Below are 17,478 nucleotides of genomic sequence, written 5' to 3'. Positions count from 1 at the left end.
CAGTTAATTGAGTTCAGTTTTGGCAGAGAAGCTTGCTAACTCAGCTCATGGGCACATCAAACCATACCTTGTATACCCATGATGCAGTTCCTGTCCTCATGCCCTGATGTTAAAGTCTCTGGCCTGCTGTTATCAAGAAAATTGACAAGTCAGATCAGTAAGAACGTGCCTCTCCTTGATATCTAAACATCCTCATCAATTGATTTCCCTAGCTTGGTGACTCAGCTATAAATACCCATGAGTCTTTGCTTTTTGTAGTTATGAGGTCAATCTCTTTTATTGACTATTGACCCCACTGCATTTGTTTTGAAAAAACTCTTGCTTCTTTTTCAATGTAAATAAGCGTAAGAATTTTCCTTCCTTCCTTCCTTCCTTCCTTCCTTCCTTCCTTCCTTTCTTTCTTTCTTCCTTTCTTCCTTCCTTTTTTCATAGTCTCCAGGAAGGTTGATCCCTAAATAAATAGTATACTAAAATAATCCTTTTCATCCCGCTGGGATTACTATAGTCCCCACATTTTTAATATTCAGGCATCACTGGGCATTTTTTTTTGGAAATCCAAGCTCCTTTAAAATTGACTTAACCCATGCGCTTTCTAATATGTTTGTGTGTAAACTGAATTTACAGCTCTGTTAGGAATACTTGACCGGCTGTTCTAACTCATTACAGAAAACATTCAACTATATTTTCTTTCATACTTGAGAAACTTGATACATTTTCTCCAGTACGTAGTAAGCGCGCACGCACACACACACACACACACACACACACACAGGCAAAACAAACAAAACAAACAGGTAACAAATATGTGAATCAACATATTTCAAGCTATATCTTAATAAAAGAATACAGCTATAATTCTTCTTCAAAATACTTTTATTGGACAATTGCGATATTAATGATAAACAGCTAGTCTATTTCCACACAAGAAGCACACTGATAAAGACATGCGTTGAACAAGGATTGTTAGTAGTACATAAACATACTGGGATTTAGGCATGAAACCACAGTACCAATTCTATGGCTCTAGTTGTTAACCTTCAAGTAATAGTCATACACATTTCCTAGTTTGAAATTGTGTTAGAAACACAGCGTCTATGTTAGGAACCAAATGCTACCCTAGGAAAGAAAAGATGTGTGTGCACAAGAACTAGCTATTTGTTACATCCAAGGGTTCAATTTTAACAAAATTACTGAATTACAATTCTGTCAGATTCCTGCTCCCGTGAACAAACATATCACTTAAGGGTATTTAATGACAGATTCACTCACACAGTGATCAGTCTTAGTGTTTCAAGTGTTGTTGCAGCCTTTGCTTTCTGGACTAGCTTTGACTTCACAAGTCTCATGCAGGATGGCCTTGTAGAATGCTCTTCTCCACAGACAACCTAGAGTGTAGACTGTACAGAAAATCATGGTTATAACAAACCTCAAGTTGCGGTTCACACAGCACATGTTTAGCTGGTAAAACAGTTTTTGAAAGCATACAGTGTGTAATACTTAGGTTATGTCAAAAATATATTTATTAAATATGAACTCTTCATTTGTTGTAACATTATGAACAAGTATCCATAAAATAAAGAACTGTTACCACAAGTGTCATTGGAATTGTTTTGATTTTTTTTCTTAAGACTCAAATTTATTAGCAAGAAATCCATAAAGTCATGTAAATAATCAGTTCCAAAATGATTCCAGTCATGAAAAAATAAATACATGTAGAAATAAATAGCTTTGTAGTAAAATAGAAGGGATTTCGCCTGTTGACAAATAACTAAGCAGCAGTATTCGTTGTGTGCACTGCCCCTGTGATCTAGTAGGTGATATTCTTCGCAGCCTGAAGTGTGTTCTTCAGAAGCATGGCCACAGTCATGGGTCCCACACCTCCTGGGACTGGAGTGATGAAGCTGGCTTTCTTCTTAACAGCTGAGAAGACAGAACAGTTCTTCAATTAAAATGTACCTAAGAACGCGACTTTCTCAGCACACTGCATAGACTATTTCCCCCATTATACAGACAACGTTATCAACCTTCAATTGTTTATAAGCTGAGGTAGGCCACAATGAAAATAGAGAGACAGACAGACTGACAGACAGACAGACAGACAGACACACACACACACACACACACACCCAGACACACACACACACATTATTCTGATATCTAACTTGGAGACACAAAAGAATATGCTCAAGGCTCCTTGACGCTCAGCTGTCTTCAGTTTTATATGAACAAAAGCCCCACTGTGATAACTTGTCATTCTTGTAATAGCATGCTGAAAAGCAGGCTTATAGAAAGGAAGCTGATTTGACATTACTCATATAACTACAGGCAGTCATGAACCCTGAAGTAGGAGCACATTAACCTAACAAAGCTTAAGTGCCAGGAGTTACAGGGAAGGACATTTCGAGGTTGTCTCCAGTCTAGGTATCAGGGCCTACTGGGCTTGCTCACAGATATGAGAGAGCAAGATGGGTAGGGAAAGGGAGGTGAGAGGAATAGAAACAGAAACAGTGAGAGATGTATAGAGGGAGAGAGGAGGGGAAAGGCATTCCGACAGCTGGTAGGTTAGTCATAGCATCCTTCTGTAGCTGGCCTCCAGAGAGTAAGCCTCTGAGCCTGCAGGAGGATGTGGCCTGAGGGAGAAGAAGATAGCTAGAGGATCTGTGACCTAACAATGCCATTTAACTAACTCAAAAAGAAATCAAGTCAGTCACACCAGGAAAGCACAACACAGCCACTCACTCCTCTGCTCTTTGACAGAGGCATCCACAAGTAGGTTGGGAAATTTTCATATTTTCATGATTGCACTCCGTCCTTGCATTGTTGTCTTTCATATAAAAGGATGGGAAAGTTCCAACTAGCCGAAGGATCGGCAATGAATGGGTAGGATGTTCTAAAAAGAAACATGGTGGAAGCAACCACAGCATATCAACTTCCCTATTATTTTATACTCTGAGCACTCACAGAGTAAGTTACACATTACACTTAAGTCACACAACTGCTTAACAAGCATTATGGGTAATTTTCTTCCTTGGGTGCCAGATCTGATAAACCAGTGGTCTGCCTGGGTCTCATGATCTTCTTGCAGACTTTTTAAAAACTACAATCTCACAAGTATATTCAAACTTAGAAAGTAAGAACTGGGCAGAGGGACAGGAATTGAATATACCGTTGAATAAAATGTCTGTCTGACAGTTTAGCTCAGAATCTGCATTTTTGCACAGGTTGCTATGAAAAGCACACACACACACACATACACACACACACATGTACACACACACACACTCTCCTGCCTATTGTTCTTCATGGGGATATTCATTTGTCTTAGGTTTGGGTTTGCCTGAATGTTAACAAGCTTTTATTAGCATCAGTAGATCTCCCCACAATACTCAGTGGGCAAAAGATTCAACGTTGCTATGCACACAGTTGAGCATTCAAGTACTTTTGTCAATTTGTTTTACTGTTTGAGGTAAAGTGAACACACACAGAGATAAGGTCTCTACACAGTAATATGAAGGAGGCAATAATAAGTTTGATTTTAAAACACTCATTAGGTTTCTCTGTCATTTTTTGTTTCATTTTCCTCAGTGACTGTGTCTGAGAAGAAATCAGTTTATATGTTGTTGAACAGTGTTATTGTAGCTTTGGTCTATTTATATGAGGAACAGGAATATGGAAGTACTTCTTTCAGGAGAAGAGTAAATGGGTAAGAAAAAAAGTGCTCACTTAGGGAGGGAGGTCGCACCTATGGTCCCAGGACGCAGAAGGCTTAGCTAGGAGAATGATCTGCACCCAGAAGTTCAAAGCTAGCCTGGACAATATAATAAGACATTTTTCTTAAATAGTGAGTAAGTAAGTAAGTAAATAAATAAGTAATATTCTCAATAACAGTTTTGCATAACCATCTCCAGGCTATGGTAAGCTATATGTTTGTGAAGTACCTCAGATGGTTCAAGATGTAATTAGTCATGAGAGAAGATACAAATTTAATTCATGCATGATGCTGCGAATTGTATCTTCCTGATCATGTCTAGAAGAGAGAAGGTTAATGAGCATAGAATCACCAGAACATCCTTTCTTAGACTGTTTCCCTAAGGACAGGCAGGCTTTGCACCTGCTTATAAGAGAGATGCTTTCAAAAAGTGTGGTGTGGTGTGTGTGTGTGTGTGTGTGTGTGTGTGTTTCTAAGTGTTAAACATGTGTGTGTGTGAGTGTTGAGTGTCTGTGAATGTGTGTATGTGTGTGTGAGAGTGTTGAGTGTGTGTATGTGCATATGACTATGTGTGAGTGTATATGTATGTATACTTGAGTTGTGTATGTGTGTGAGTGTGTGTGACCACACTGTATGTGTGTGAGAGAGTAGGTATGGATGTGTGTGTGTATGCAAGTGTGTGTGTGTGTGTGTGTGTGTGTGTGTGTGTGTGTTTTGGGGACTTCTTATGCTTCACTGCAGAGAAACACAGAAGAACCATGAGGCAATGATTTCATTCAGGGATGACTTCCTGTCACTTTAGAAGTAGGGTAATATGTGTAAAGTATGTTTAAGAAAAATACCAAAAGTCCTTGTCGCATTTTAATAGGCACTAGAGATGTCAGTAATTTCATGATCCATAAAAGGACATGCCAGAAAAGATCAAGTATTAGATTCAATTCTATAAAATCATCATAATTTTAGAGTTTCTGAAACTGATCACTAAGGCAAATAAAACACCTGTTAAATTCTATTGTCTGTGTGGCCTGTGCCTTGGGATGAGACTCGGATGGAACAACAATCATGTTTAAAGCAAATCTTTGAAAATAAGAATACTTTTAGGAAAAGCAATAATTATCACAAATTTGTATTTGAATGACCTCTCTACAATGCTTTAGATGCTGCAAAGAAACTTCTGGAGAGTTCTTAGGAACATGAGTTAGACTGGAACTCTGGCACTCTGCCTTTTGCCCATTACCCACTTTGCCTAACACGTCCTGCTCGCCTTTTCCATCTGCTGAGCATTTGTTCTTCCTCCTTCTAATACAAATGTCACTAGAGTTGGTTAACTTCCTGGGCTGAGTTTGCTTTTTACTCATTGGTCCATGAAATTTACAGGATAATTTTTCTAGGTAATGTCCTGAGTGTATTAGGATATCCTGTCAGAGGAAGTCAAACTCTGGGTTTTCCTTACCCACTCTCCAGATTCTAGTGTAAACCACTTTCTATCACAGTCTGAAGACGAGTGTACTGGAGAAAGAGCAGAGTTTCCCACGTGAGTAAGGTGGTGGAAGTTTAGAGCCTAATCGAGATTATGATTCATTGTTTTGGAATTACACGGCAGCTTCATGTTGCTAGGCAAAACCTGATGGGCAGACACTTTGGAAACCTCTACAGTGTCACAGCTGATAATGTCTCATTGGCTAAGTCAAGTCTCACCACCACATTTCAACTCTGAAGTATGGGATAGTAATAAGAGCAAGGTCACTTTGAGAAAAGGATGTGCATGTACACAGGAAATGCATGACTACGTTTTGCAGTCGACAATACAATCGTTGGTGTCCCATCTGCCATTCCAGCCACACTATCTCTAAAACAAATCTTATCACATCACTTACAGACATTTGTAGAATCATCACTACTACTAGACTAGACTAAAAAGTGTTCTCTAGGGCAACTGGGATCTGTTGTCCCCTGGTCCTATTCCCATACCTGGTCATTTAGTGTCCCTACACATGTTACAAACTGGCCTAGATAGATTCACAGAAAATGTCTCTTGTGTAAGACATAGTTACTAACCCTTGGAACCCACAGTCTTATTATTAGAGATACTTATTTTAAAAATGCAATTACTCAAGTAATAATTGAGTGATGGCTGTGGCGTGTACCATAGTGAGGTGTTTATGGCATTGTGCGTGTGTTTGGAGGACCTGCCTAAGCCTGAGGATGGTGTGTAGATGAAGGCAGGCCAGACATTCCAGGGACGAAACAGAAATGAGCTGTTGTACTTGGTAAGGGGGCTGCACTTACAAAGGAACTTCTTTTGAGTGGAAAGCTGCTTGAATCTTGGACATGCCATAAGAAGGCTGGTATTGCTGCTCTGTAGGTAAAAGGGAGCTACAGGAGAGGAAACAGGCAGGTGGTTTGTAGAACACTGAATATATAATAATACCCGGAGTCAATGGTTACATCATTTCTGAAGGGAAGAATGAAGACATGCTTCATAATCATTTCCAACATTCTTACTTGAAGAGAACTGCTTTTTACTATCCCAGTAAGGACAATAGGTATGGAGCAAAGGTTACTTCACATTTAAATGGATGTGGTGGCAGGGGTGATGAAAGACACTAGGTGTTCAGTCTATGCATGCACCTCAGAAAAATGCAAGGGTGACATGTGGTCACAGGGTGTGGAAAGATGACTCACACAGGACACGACTAGAGACGTAAAGAATGTTAAAATGCTCTTTAACAACTTAGCACAAAAGAAAAAGGATGTGATCGTTAACCCAGCAGCAGCTGCCATGCTTCATGAGAGGGTGTCTCCAGCTTGTGTTTTCTGTGTTATTACCTTCCTTGGGAAACTTTATGGTCCTGGTTCCCAGGGCTGGCACTTAAGAATCAAAATTATCATCAAAAATATATCATCTGGAACATTCTCTGGTTTCTCCACAGGTAGTGAATTTTAAACTTTAGTGCCACTGAGTATTTCTCTATGGTCCTTCAATAAGAGGATGGATGTATCTAAACAGAATTGACTATGCTAATATTTAATGAAAACCATGTTCTGTATTCCAAAAAGAAAAAAAACATATTTGTATTCTAACAATCTGTGTTTGGGTGGAGCAACAGAAACTGATGCCATGAGTTTCTCTGATGTTACTTGTCTTTCTAGTTTGTCTGTTGGTCATCCTTAAAGAACCACTCTGTGGCCCCTGTCACATTTCTAACAGTTCAATGGCAAACTCTGAGCAGCAACTTGACTTTAAGAGCAGCTGCACATAAAAAGGTCTCACTTGTCTTGTGAGAATTTCAGCCTCCTAGTATACATATATAATTGCCTAAATTAAATGGTTGAAGGAGTTTCCCATGCTTCTAAATGTGAACTACTTAGGCATGGTCTCTCGGACATATCCACTATAATGAAGGGTAGACAAGCTTTAGGAAAACGAAGGACAGGTGTAGCAACCAGAAAAACCTGAATGGCATAGGACTGGAGAAATGGTATGACTCAGGAGGTAAAACAAAAACACTTCACTTTCTCATACGGGCTCTCATAAAGGGATGCTTAAGTGCATGTTGAGCCAGAGAGCAGAGGGCTCTTTAGCATGTGGCCCATCATTGAACTTTCCATGGCAACAGGAACAGGCGTAACCAAGGTAATGTACCAAGCTTATCTGGGTTGCTGATCTTTTTTTTCTTTTTTTTTTTTGAAGGTTCCATACCATTTTATTTAGCAGATCTAACTTTTACAAACTTTTAAAGAGCAAAGTAGGAGAGGTCTATCCATGGCATTGTTGAAATGGTCATTAGTAAACAACTGCAGATAGTTGCTAGGCTGCGCCATGTCTCAAGGTGTGGCTTCTTCAAGCAACCAGAGGGGTTGGTGGCAGAGACCTGATTTTATCTCTCATATCCTTAAAACAGGACAAGACGGGATGAGACGGCCACACCAGCTAACCACTGAGGTCACAAGTGGTAGCTAAAAGTGTACCAGACGTTTCTACTCTGTTTGGGACCTCTGTTCTACTCCCAAAACAAAAAGTTTTTTCAATAAGGTTTTTGTTTCTCCTCGCAGCTGGACATAATGCTTCAAGAAATGGCTTTTACTTTTCAGACATCCCTTCACCCACTTTTACTTTCTCCTTTTTCTTTTTGGTGATGTCACTGTCCCCACTTCCAGCCTCGCCCCCACTTTCTAGCACAGTTTTGAGATTTTTATCCTCTCCTTCTTCTTCTTCCTCCTCCTCCTCCTCCTCCTCCTCCTCCTCCTCCTCCTCCTCCTCCTTCTCCCCCTCCTCCTCCTCTTCTTCTTCTTCTCCTTCTTTTCTTTCTTCAACTGGGGAATTAACTATTGGAGGGGTCTCATCACTATCATTCTCACTATCCTCATACCCTCTGCTTCCTTTTTATGACGTTTACTCTTTCCACAGCTAACTGAGGCGCTTGCACTGCTTCAGCAGCCAGTGCTTTCTTGCCAAAATCACTGTAGTCAATATAATCCTGGTTTCATGTGGCAGGGGTATTGTCTGAGGGTTTGCCATGCTTGTCAAACATCATCATCTTCTTCTGACTTGCCTTTGGACCTAAACTCCACTTTCAAGAATAAGTGTCTCTTTGCATGATCACTCTCTTTTTCTTGGCTACTATATCATGGTCACAGGTAGAAATCACTGCTGTAGTCATCAATGCAATCACCATGCGATAGCTTCCCCCTTAGTGGTAATGACCACAGTCTCCTGGTTGACCTCAATGCCATCCTCATATCAAAGAACACCAGGAAGCATGATTATGGCCCCATAGCAGATTGCATTCACTGAACTATCTTTCATAACCAGACATTTATGAGATGCCAGCAGCTTTCTCAAAGGGTAAACAATGCACCACAATTACATTTTATTGATTGATATACTCTGTACATGTATCTTCCTCTGTCTCTCTGACTCCTTCTGTCTCCGTCTCTCTGTCTCTGTCTCTGTCTCTGTCTCTCTCTGTCTCTCTCTCTGTCTCTCTCTCTGTCTCTCTCTCTCTCTCTCTCTCTCTCTCTCTTTCTCTCTCTCTTCCATCCCCCTTTATACTAAATCAAATCTTTATATACTTGGCTAGCCATTTCATATAGTCAACGCCTAAAACAATGTTAACCATACCACTTAGAAAACATTGAATGGAGCCATATAGTAACCCAATTGCTTGAATAAATCAAAAGTTACTGACTATGAATTTGCTCATCACAGGAGAAGCATATTGCCTGGCCAAGGATGATGTCAGCTGTCATTGCATTTTTATTCTGGTTGGCAAGTTCTTGAATACTGTTCTGACATTTCTATTGACAGGTTGGAAACTGATTAACAACATCTCCCTTTCACAATGTCTTTTTACAAATAACATAATAATCGTGTGCTATTTTTTACCATCCTTTCTTGTGCCTTCTCTCACCCTCCCCCTTCCTTCAGGTACTGAAAACTGATTGCCATCAGTGGTGAACTCAGAAACTACCCACAATGTTAGAGAGTCTTCCATATATCTTGGCAGGTCCTTGATCTCAGTAGTTTACCATAATCAACCTAAAATAGGAGATAAATGTCTTTCTCCTAGGTAATAGTATTGTAGGATTCTGAGAATCAACTGCAAAAACAATTTTGTCATGGTATAAGAAAACTTTACAAAGGCGTCAGACATTCCCTTTGTTCCCATGGATTTGATTTCATGCTTCAACATCAACTCTTTCTCACGAAAATACGGCCATTCCATGTCAAATATGCCCTACTAACTAGAATGTGTTTAGAAATTTACTTCATTTCAAAAACCCATACTTCATAATAAGTACCTTGCCCTCTGAGCAACAGTAAAGGTGGCTGTGCCCTAGATCCCATGGTGACCTCCATGCTTCTGCCTTTTCTTAGAAGTGGCCTGTGTGGGTACTGTGAACACAGATTTTCCCAGACAGTTGCTTCCAACCTCTACCAGTTTCTCAACTTACAGAGACAGATGCCTCTGGGTTAAAGTGTTACTCTTCCCTTATAGTAAAGCTAGACTGTGCAGTAAGATGATAATCACATACCCCAAAAGGCTGATATTTAAGTCAGACTGATCAACCATACCGTCAACTTAGGTGAAGGACACTGAGATGGAGTAGGACATGGGGTGTAGTTGATGAACAGTCTATTTCCTTAGAAACTGGGAACATTCTCTTACCACCCTGTGTGGTGGAAGGTACATTTAGGACTAAGAGGTACCAAAAGACTTTATTTGAAATGAATTTTGACATACCAAAAAAATATAAATTTCCAGGCTTATTTACTATTTGCATGGCTATATGCCCCATACTCGGAATGTGTCTCACATGGCACAAACTCAACCAGTACAAACAATGCATCCTGAGAATCCATTCACTGGAGTAAACTCTGGACACATCATATATGTACAATCCCTATGGAGACTTCTTGTTCATCAGACAATTCCACAGAAGCTGCCAACTGGTCCTTCCATATCTAAACAGTCTGCTTTCGCCTTAAAAATTTTTAGGCTATGCAGTAACTTTAGATCCAAATGAAAGACTTGCAGCTGATGATACTAATATCAAAACCTTTTTTAAAAGTTTAATTACTTCACTCTCTTAAACATAAAAGTCTCAAAGCTAAGGATAAATTACCTACCACCTCTCAGTTGCTTAATAAACAAACCAATGGAGCCTCCCAACAGGCTCACCTACTCTGCCACCCAGCTCAAAGTAAACAAACAAACAAATATCCCTCATCTTAAAAGACACTCAGGGGGCTTCTTCCACTAACAAGCAAAAATATATAAAGATCTTTGTGAACTCTGTTATCTTTTAGACAAACCAAAAGAAAGATAAAACTCAGATAGCCATTCACTGACTTATAAAAATAGAAATTCTGACCAGGCTGTTTCAAATGTAGAAATCAGGCCTTGGCTTTTCCTAAGCTAAAAGGATACCTACCAAGATAAGTAAACTCAAACAGATTCCAGTGGAAAAACAAATTCAAAATTACCAAGCTGTTGTTACTGACTTTAAAATTTCTCTTTACTATTTCTTTATCTAAATTCATGATTTTATGAAGAATTTCTTATGGACTCAATCTATGTTGATGTCTTGTGCCCTTCATAATTTGGAGCAGAAAACTACATCTGTGCTTTCACCTACAGGTTTTGTTTTGTTTTGTTTTCTGGATTCCAACAGGAATGGTAAAGCCGTACCTTTAACTGACACCAGAAAACAAGAACTGGTAATGAAATAGGGACAGTTTCCTAAATTTCAACCACGGGCAAACTGTATGTCACTTGTAGTTCTCACCCCAGCTACCAAGATTCTTTTCACTGCACTGACACCTGAACCATATTTTGTGGACTTTTTGTCAAGTTATTCAATGTATTCTTAATACTTTCAACTCTACTTTGTGATATTAAAAACAACCCTCATTCATATGCATTCCTGTAAAACTAAAAGGAAGATTGTTCTTAGAAAATATAAATACTATTTTGGGAAAATTGTTGATGGTGTTGAAAACTAGAAGTACTTGTTATAGGGTTGGTAACTGTTGGCATCTTAGCACTTATTGGAACCATAACTGCTACTATGGTAGTCATACAAATGGCTGAGTTTACCAATGAGGTAGCTAAAATGTTTCAAGGATAGCAAGAACCCAAGAAAAATTATACTTAGACTTTTTTTTTTCAAAAAGGCTAGATGCACACAATAATGTTATTGACTAGCTTGTGCAACAAATTGAAGCTATTAAAATTTGACTATCAATTGCCATTACAATTCACTTATAGCTCTGCTTTGCCTGATAGGGACAATATAAATATCCAAGAAAGTTGGTTAAGAACTGTCCAGATGGAGTATGGTCTCAAAATAATTATACTAATGACCTTGAACAGGTTACATCAAGACATATATTTGTTAGAATAGTCCCATTTGTCAAAAGCCTGTGACCAACAGTTTGCAGATGAATTGTAAAGTACATAACATCTTAATCCTTTCAATATTTTACATGATCAAGTTTCTAAAACCCAGATAAATTTAATATTAGCTGCTACTATTCTTGTATTGCTTCTAATAGGCTGCCTCTGAATCCAAAGAAGCCAGAGATGATTGATAGCCCAAGAAAAAGCTGACTTTTCATGTCACTATGGTACTACAAAATGAGAATGGGAGAGGTGGTGGAGAATGGGAGATGGTCTGCAATTTCTTTCTCAAACACAATTGTTGACCCAGATGCAGTAATGTGACTTCACAAGTCTCCACGTATAAGATAAACCCTAGGAGGACTGTCCTCCAGGGCAAAACAAAGCCACAAGGGCAAAGAAGTACAGAAGAACTCAGATAAGGGATCAAAAATAGTTTGTCAAGCTCGGTTTACAATGCTATCGCTAGTCCTATCTAAACAATACATAAACTCAATGGGAAAAATAAAAATGGTTCTTGAAGTGATCCTAGAGTCTGGAGTCTTTCTACCATCACCCTCATTCCAGGTCCTTCTGATGCTCAAGGTTGTGTTGTTTGAGGTACAAGAACATGAATAGTAAGGCTAAAACTTGGTGTGGGGGAGAGATACAAAATATACAGGACAAGAAGCTCACACTGGGAAGGAGTATTTTAGTTGGGACGAACTAAATGAAATGCAAGATAGTATAAAAGATATTGTCGGCTAAGCACGCTAAGGAAGCCTGAAGTAGATAAGAATGAGCACGAAGGCATGCTGGTTGATAAAGAAAAGGCGAGCCACGCACACAGTACACAGCTTGCTGCCAGCCATCGCTCAGCAATTCACAGGCATTAATTAGCTTGTGGATGGTGATTGTTGCATTTAATCTTTGTGACAACTTTCTAAGATAGGTATTATTATCGCCGTTTTTCAATGATAAAATCAAGTCTCAGGGGTGAAGCAATTTACCTCAGATCATAATTGTTTCAAGCAATAGAGCCAGGATTCAAACCTGTCGGCCTGACTCAGGAGTGTAGTCACCTATGAAAAATCAGACACGATATAAAAAGAGTATAGGGTGGAACTCTGAGGTTTCAAATGCAGAGCCTTCAAAAAGAAAAAAGACTCAATTAAAGTTTTGGCACTATGACCAGCAGTTTCTTAGAGGAAAAGTAAGTGCCTTAGGTGCCCTATGTTGTCTTAGATTTAAATTTTGAGGAACAGATTTTACCAGACTGTTTGCTGTCACTCGTGTTACTTCCACTTGGAAAAGCCTTCCTCTTTCCTATTCCTGTTCCCCACACAAATATACAACCTGAGTCAGGACCTTCTTCCCTTGTTCATACTCTACACCAGCTATACATCCTGGGTCAAATTCTCTAGTCTTGTTAAAAAAAAAAAAGTTTCAAGAGGGTTAAGGAGCTGGAATCTCCTATCATGCTCATTCCAAGATCCTTAAAGTCATACATGATTCTTTCTATTTGTTTCACACCTAATCATTTGACCAATCATCCCAACTCTCCTTTTAAATTATATCTACCATCTAACCACCTCATAATACTTAAACCCATTACTACTCTTGTCCACACCCCATCATTTCTTACTTGGATAATTACAATAGCCTCTTAACAGGTACCCCTGTTTACACCCTTACTCTCAACAGTCCAGCCAGCGATCCTGTTGAAAACAAGTCCAACACCGTGTCTTTGCTATCCATTCCTTAAAGAGTAAAATCCAAATGCCTGTCTGCAGTCTTTACGGCCCAATGTGATATACAACTCACAATGCCTCTTTTTGTGAGTTTTCCCATAACATCTTTCCCTTTATTTACTGTGTCTAGTTACAATGGGCCCCCTGTAACTCATGAAAACTACCAGGCAGAGCAGAACCTTATGGCACACACTAGGCACTAGGGATTTTCCATTACTAGAGACATTGAGGCAGAAGATTCATGAGCTCAAGTCAGCAGTAGGAACATAGCATGTTTACAGCCAGCCTGAACACAGAAAGTCTCTGTCTCAAAGATTACAAAACAAACAAACAAAGAAATAAAACTGTGAAACATGGTCTCCTAAAGATCTTCACAATGACCCCTCTAGATGCCTGGAATGATCCTCTCTTATGACTGCATGGCGTTTTCTCCCATTTTGCAGAAGTGGCCAAGGAATAGTCATTCCAGAGGGCTGGAGCTAGCCCCAGATGAGGTAATTAACATCTGGAACTGAAACATTCCCATCTCTTCACAGTACAAAAATTCTAATCAGTCAATCAGTTTCTGCAGTGATAGCTTCTTTTTATGAGTTTGTGTTCTCTCTCTCTCTCTCTCTCTCTCTCTCTCTCTGTGTGTGTGTGTGTGTGTGTGTGTGTGTGTGTGTGTGTGTGCTTGCCTTCAAGACACAGCTATATACCATGTGGACAGTACCTTCAGAGTCCATAAAAGAGTGTTGGGTACCCCAAAGCTGGAGTTACAGATTATTGCTATTGCGAGCTGTCATGTGGGTGCTGGTAATAGAATCCAGTTGTCCGGAGGAACAGCCAGTGCTCTTAACGACTAAGATAGCTCTCCAGCCCAACTTATTTTGTAACATTAAACAGTATTTCATATATTATAAAATGTATTTATTTGCTTATTATTGTGAATAAAACTTTGTCTATTTAGACCACAATTGTATCTCATGGGATGGATTCCTAACATATACTCAATAAATAATTGAAAACTGATTAAACCTAAACTGAAGACTTCCAAGGGTGAGTTGGGTCTTAGGTCTAAGGTAGATGTCTAGTCACTCAAATAGGGCCACACCTGTAGAAATGATGGGTTCCACATCCCATCTATACTCACACATGTCTACGTCCAAGTATATAGAAGCATAGTGGAAATGACAAGGAAACTTCCAGTTTAGTGTCTCAAAGGTGAAAGAGCTTGGTTGCACACTCTCTCCTCCCCTTACCATGAACAAGCACATGAATGAGGACACAAAGACAGCATGCTTGCACAGCCGGGATGTACAGATGTGTCTCTCCATCTATTTGCTTGGATGCTAACCTCAGAACCTGAGAATGTGTCTGGATAAAGTCCTTGAAGACGACATATGCTGCATGAACTCATTACAGTAAGGTCTAATGTAAGGTCTGATGTCATCACTAGTGTACATGGATACTTCCAGAAGGAAAGCTTTGTGAAGCTAATAAAGACATGGTGAATGCCTACATGCAAAGGAGAAAAGCTACAGTAGGAACCCTCAAGCCACCTCCATCTGAGCATTAGGCCTCTAGAAGTGTGTGTAATCCACTGGTGCTATGTACTATGTATAATCCACTTGTTTATTGCAGTTTGCTCTGGTGGCTCTAGTGAAGTGCTGCAGACATCAAGATGGATGAAAACAGCATCTCTGTATGAGAAACTCTCAATGGCCTGACTGCCAGCTTAACTCCAGACTTCAGTTGGAGATGGCTGTGACTTGAGGTCGTGTATGTAGATATATCTTTGTTCTAATACTTTATCCTGTATTCAAGCACAAGCCTTATGAGAATAAAAACAGGAAACCATCAAATTGTTTAAAAAGAAAGGGAAAATCAAGCCATGAATAATCTTTGAATATATCTGTGCACTTGAGCTTTAATATGAAAAATACTGCTCACAGTTTGCATGTGTAAGCCATATTCCCCCCAAACTATCATATAAGCAGGAAGGAGTAACATGTGGATATGATTGAGACACACTACATATAAGTATAAAATTTTCAAAGAACAAATAAAACTAACGGTTTCAAAGTACTAGTGGTATTTGAGGGGTATACTTGCTTTTCAGTAAAGTATGGCTTCTTTACTCTGTACACTTAAGTTAGCATCACTGACAATTTTTTTTTTTTGGTTATTGCAGTCATTTCTATGTACTGCCCTGTAGCCTTGAAACAACACATTCACAAAACTCCATTTCAGACCCTAAACCCACCTATTCTGTTTGTGAGAGAAAAAAAAAAAAGGTCATTCCTGTTCCATCTCTCTCCCTCTTCGTTACCACCCCTCCCTTGCCTTGTTTCTCTGTTTAGTGTAAACCTGTAGAGAGGTGTGGTCAGGAGTGTAAGGGAGGGAAGAGGGAGGGGCAGGCAATATGGAGTAGACATTCCAGTTCTTTCCGTTCCATCTCAACCCCTGTGGAATAATGCTTCATAAAACTGAAACCAAGCCATTAAAGCTTCAAACATTTGTAGCAACTCTGTGTGTCAGGTCTGAGGTATAGATAAGGCCAGAGAGGTAACTGGCAGCAGCAGGGCTAACTGAGGTAGCAGCATGGGACATCATCAATTCCACGTCCAGCTGGTCAAATGCATTTGGTGAACTGTGGCAATAAAAGCAATGCCATTATGAGTGTCTAGGGCTGGAGGCTGTATTTCAGCTGGTAACTCAGAGGATGTTGCTTGCCTCCCATACACCATAACCTCTTGTTTTTGTATCTTTGGAATATAGACTGCTTTGTCATAAATGTATGGTGTAGACTTCAAAACTTCAACAGAAAACAGCTGAAGGAAATTATGGGAGAAAGTCAGGATGATCATCCTAAAACAGTGATCTATAAAGGAAATTGAGATTTCTCAAATATATAATTCATTGCATGATGATTGATTGATAGAGAAAATGATTTCTACACATGAAAACAGTCCTGTCATATAGATACTTTTAAATACTGCCTCAAGGGTCAGAGAGATGGCTCAGCACTTGAGATCATGTAGTGCTCTTGTAGAAGATTCTAGTTGAGTTCCCACCGCCCATATTGAATGACATACCAATTGTACTTCCAGCTCCAGAGGATCCAACATCTCTGGCCTTTTTTGGCACCTATGTTCACATGTACTTACCCCTCACACAGTAACAGACATAATTAAAAACAGTAAAAAATGAATTTAAAAAATAAATACTGCCTTAAGGTAGATGAATCCGGTGGAGGCATATGCTCAGGAAGTTGAGGGAGGATAGTAAATATCCTCAGAGGCTAAAGGCCTCCATGAATTCTCCTGAGTCTTATAATCGAGGATCGATGCAAAGGGAAACACCAGTTCAGTGTAGTGCTGATTTTAAGGCCCTTTTTTATTCTTGGCATTGCAGTAAAGGCCTACTGAGACTCTGAGGTCTTCACAGAGGTTCTAAGAAAGCAACACCTCCAACATTGGGCAGCCTACATGGACAGTACTTCAATGGGAAGGGTAAGATGCTGGAATCAAGCAGCTGAACAACCATGAGAAGTGCTCACATACTGGATAGGAGTCTAACCTACAGAGCCTCTAACTTCATGATGTTTTATGGTGTATTCAGATAGCTACAGCAGCAGAGATACTGCACAGTATCACACTCTGATTGTTGAAGCCATGTAAAGCTGCCTGAATACCCAGTGCAAGGGATTAGATTTGCTCAATAGGCAAATTATCTTGTCAAAGTACAGAAAACCATCTTTCCATAATTGATAAATATATAGAATTGAAAATGATAGTCAAGCTTACAGTTATTAAAATCCATTTAAAACAGAAACATCCAAATTCAAAGTTTCATTACTTTACAAAAAGTCTATGGAGGAGAGTCTATACCTCAACAAATTCTCCTTCCTTCTACAGTTTCCACTTTGCCCCTTTGATGTCATGATATGCCCCTGGGAGTTCCTTTAGTTTAAACAGCATTGTTTCCTTGGGGACACTGAGGGACACCCCATCCTTTTCCCACTGGGTTCATTTACATTGAAAGTCATGCCCTCCAGTGAAATCTACTTCCCATGCGTGGCTCGAGTTCCTGCATTAATAAGCCAAACTTCTCTGCTAGGAAAATTTTCTTCTCCATTTGAATCTACCCA

The 17,478-nt window shown here is 39.5% G+C and overlaps 1 protein-coding gene and 1 pseudogene across 1 annotated transcript in view; both read right to left on the bottom strand.

The window, feature by feature from the left end:
* Positions 1–855: 855 nt before the first annotated feature.
* Positions 856–17,478, bottom strand: part of Mthfd2l (methylenetetrahydrofolate dehydrogenase (NADP+ dependent) 2 like) — an 88,003-nt gene continuing 71,380 nt past the window's right edge. The window contains exon 8 of the mRNA XM_028752652.1: positions 856–1,920. Within this exon, the coding sequence (XP_028608485.1) occupies positions 1,808–1,920 (113 nt within the window). The 3' untranslated portion in view covers positions 856–1,807. The remainder of the gene's footprint in view (positions 1,921–17,478) is intronic.
* On the bottom strand, positions 7,794–8,570 carry LOC114608593 (annotated as a pseudogene).

Source organism: Grammomys surdaster, unplaced genomic scaffold, assembly GCF_004785775.1.
Source record: "Grammomys surdaster isolate TR1022 unplaced genomic scaffold, NIH_TR_1.0 125928, whole genome shotgun sequence".
NCBI classification, from domain to species: Eukaryota; Metazoa; Chordata; class Mammalia; order Rodentia; family Muridae; genus Grammomys; species Grammomys surdaster.
The sequence above is the reverse complement of the archived record's forward strand: the minus strand, read 5'-3'. Positions and strand labels throughout refer to the sequence as shown.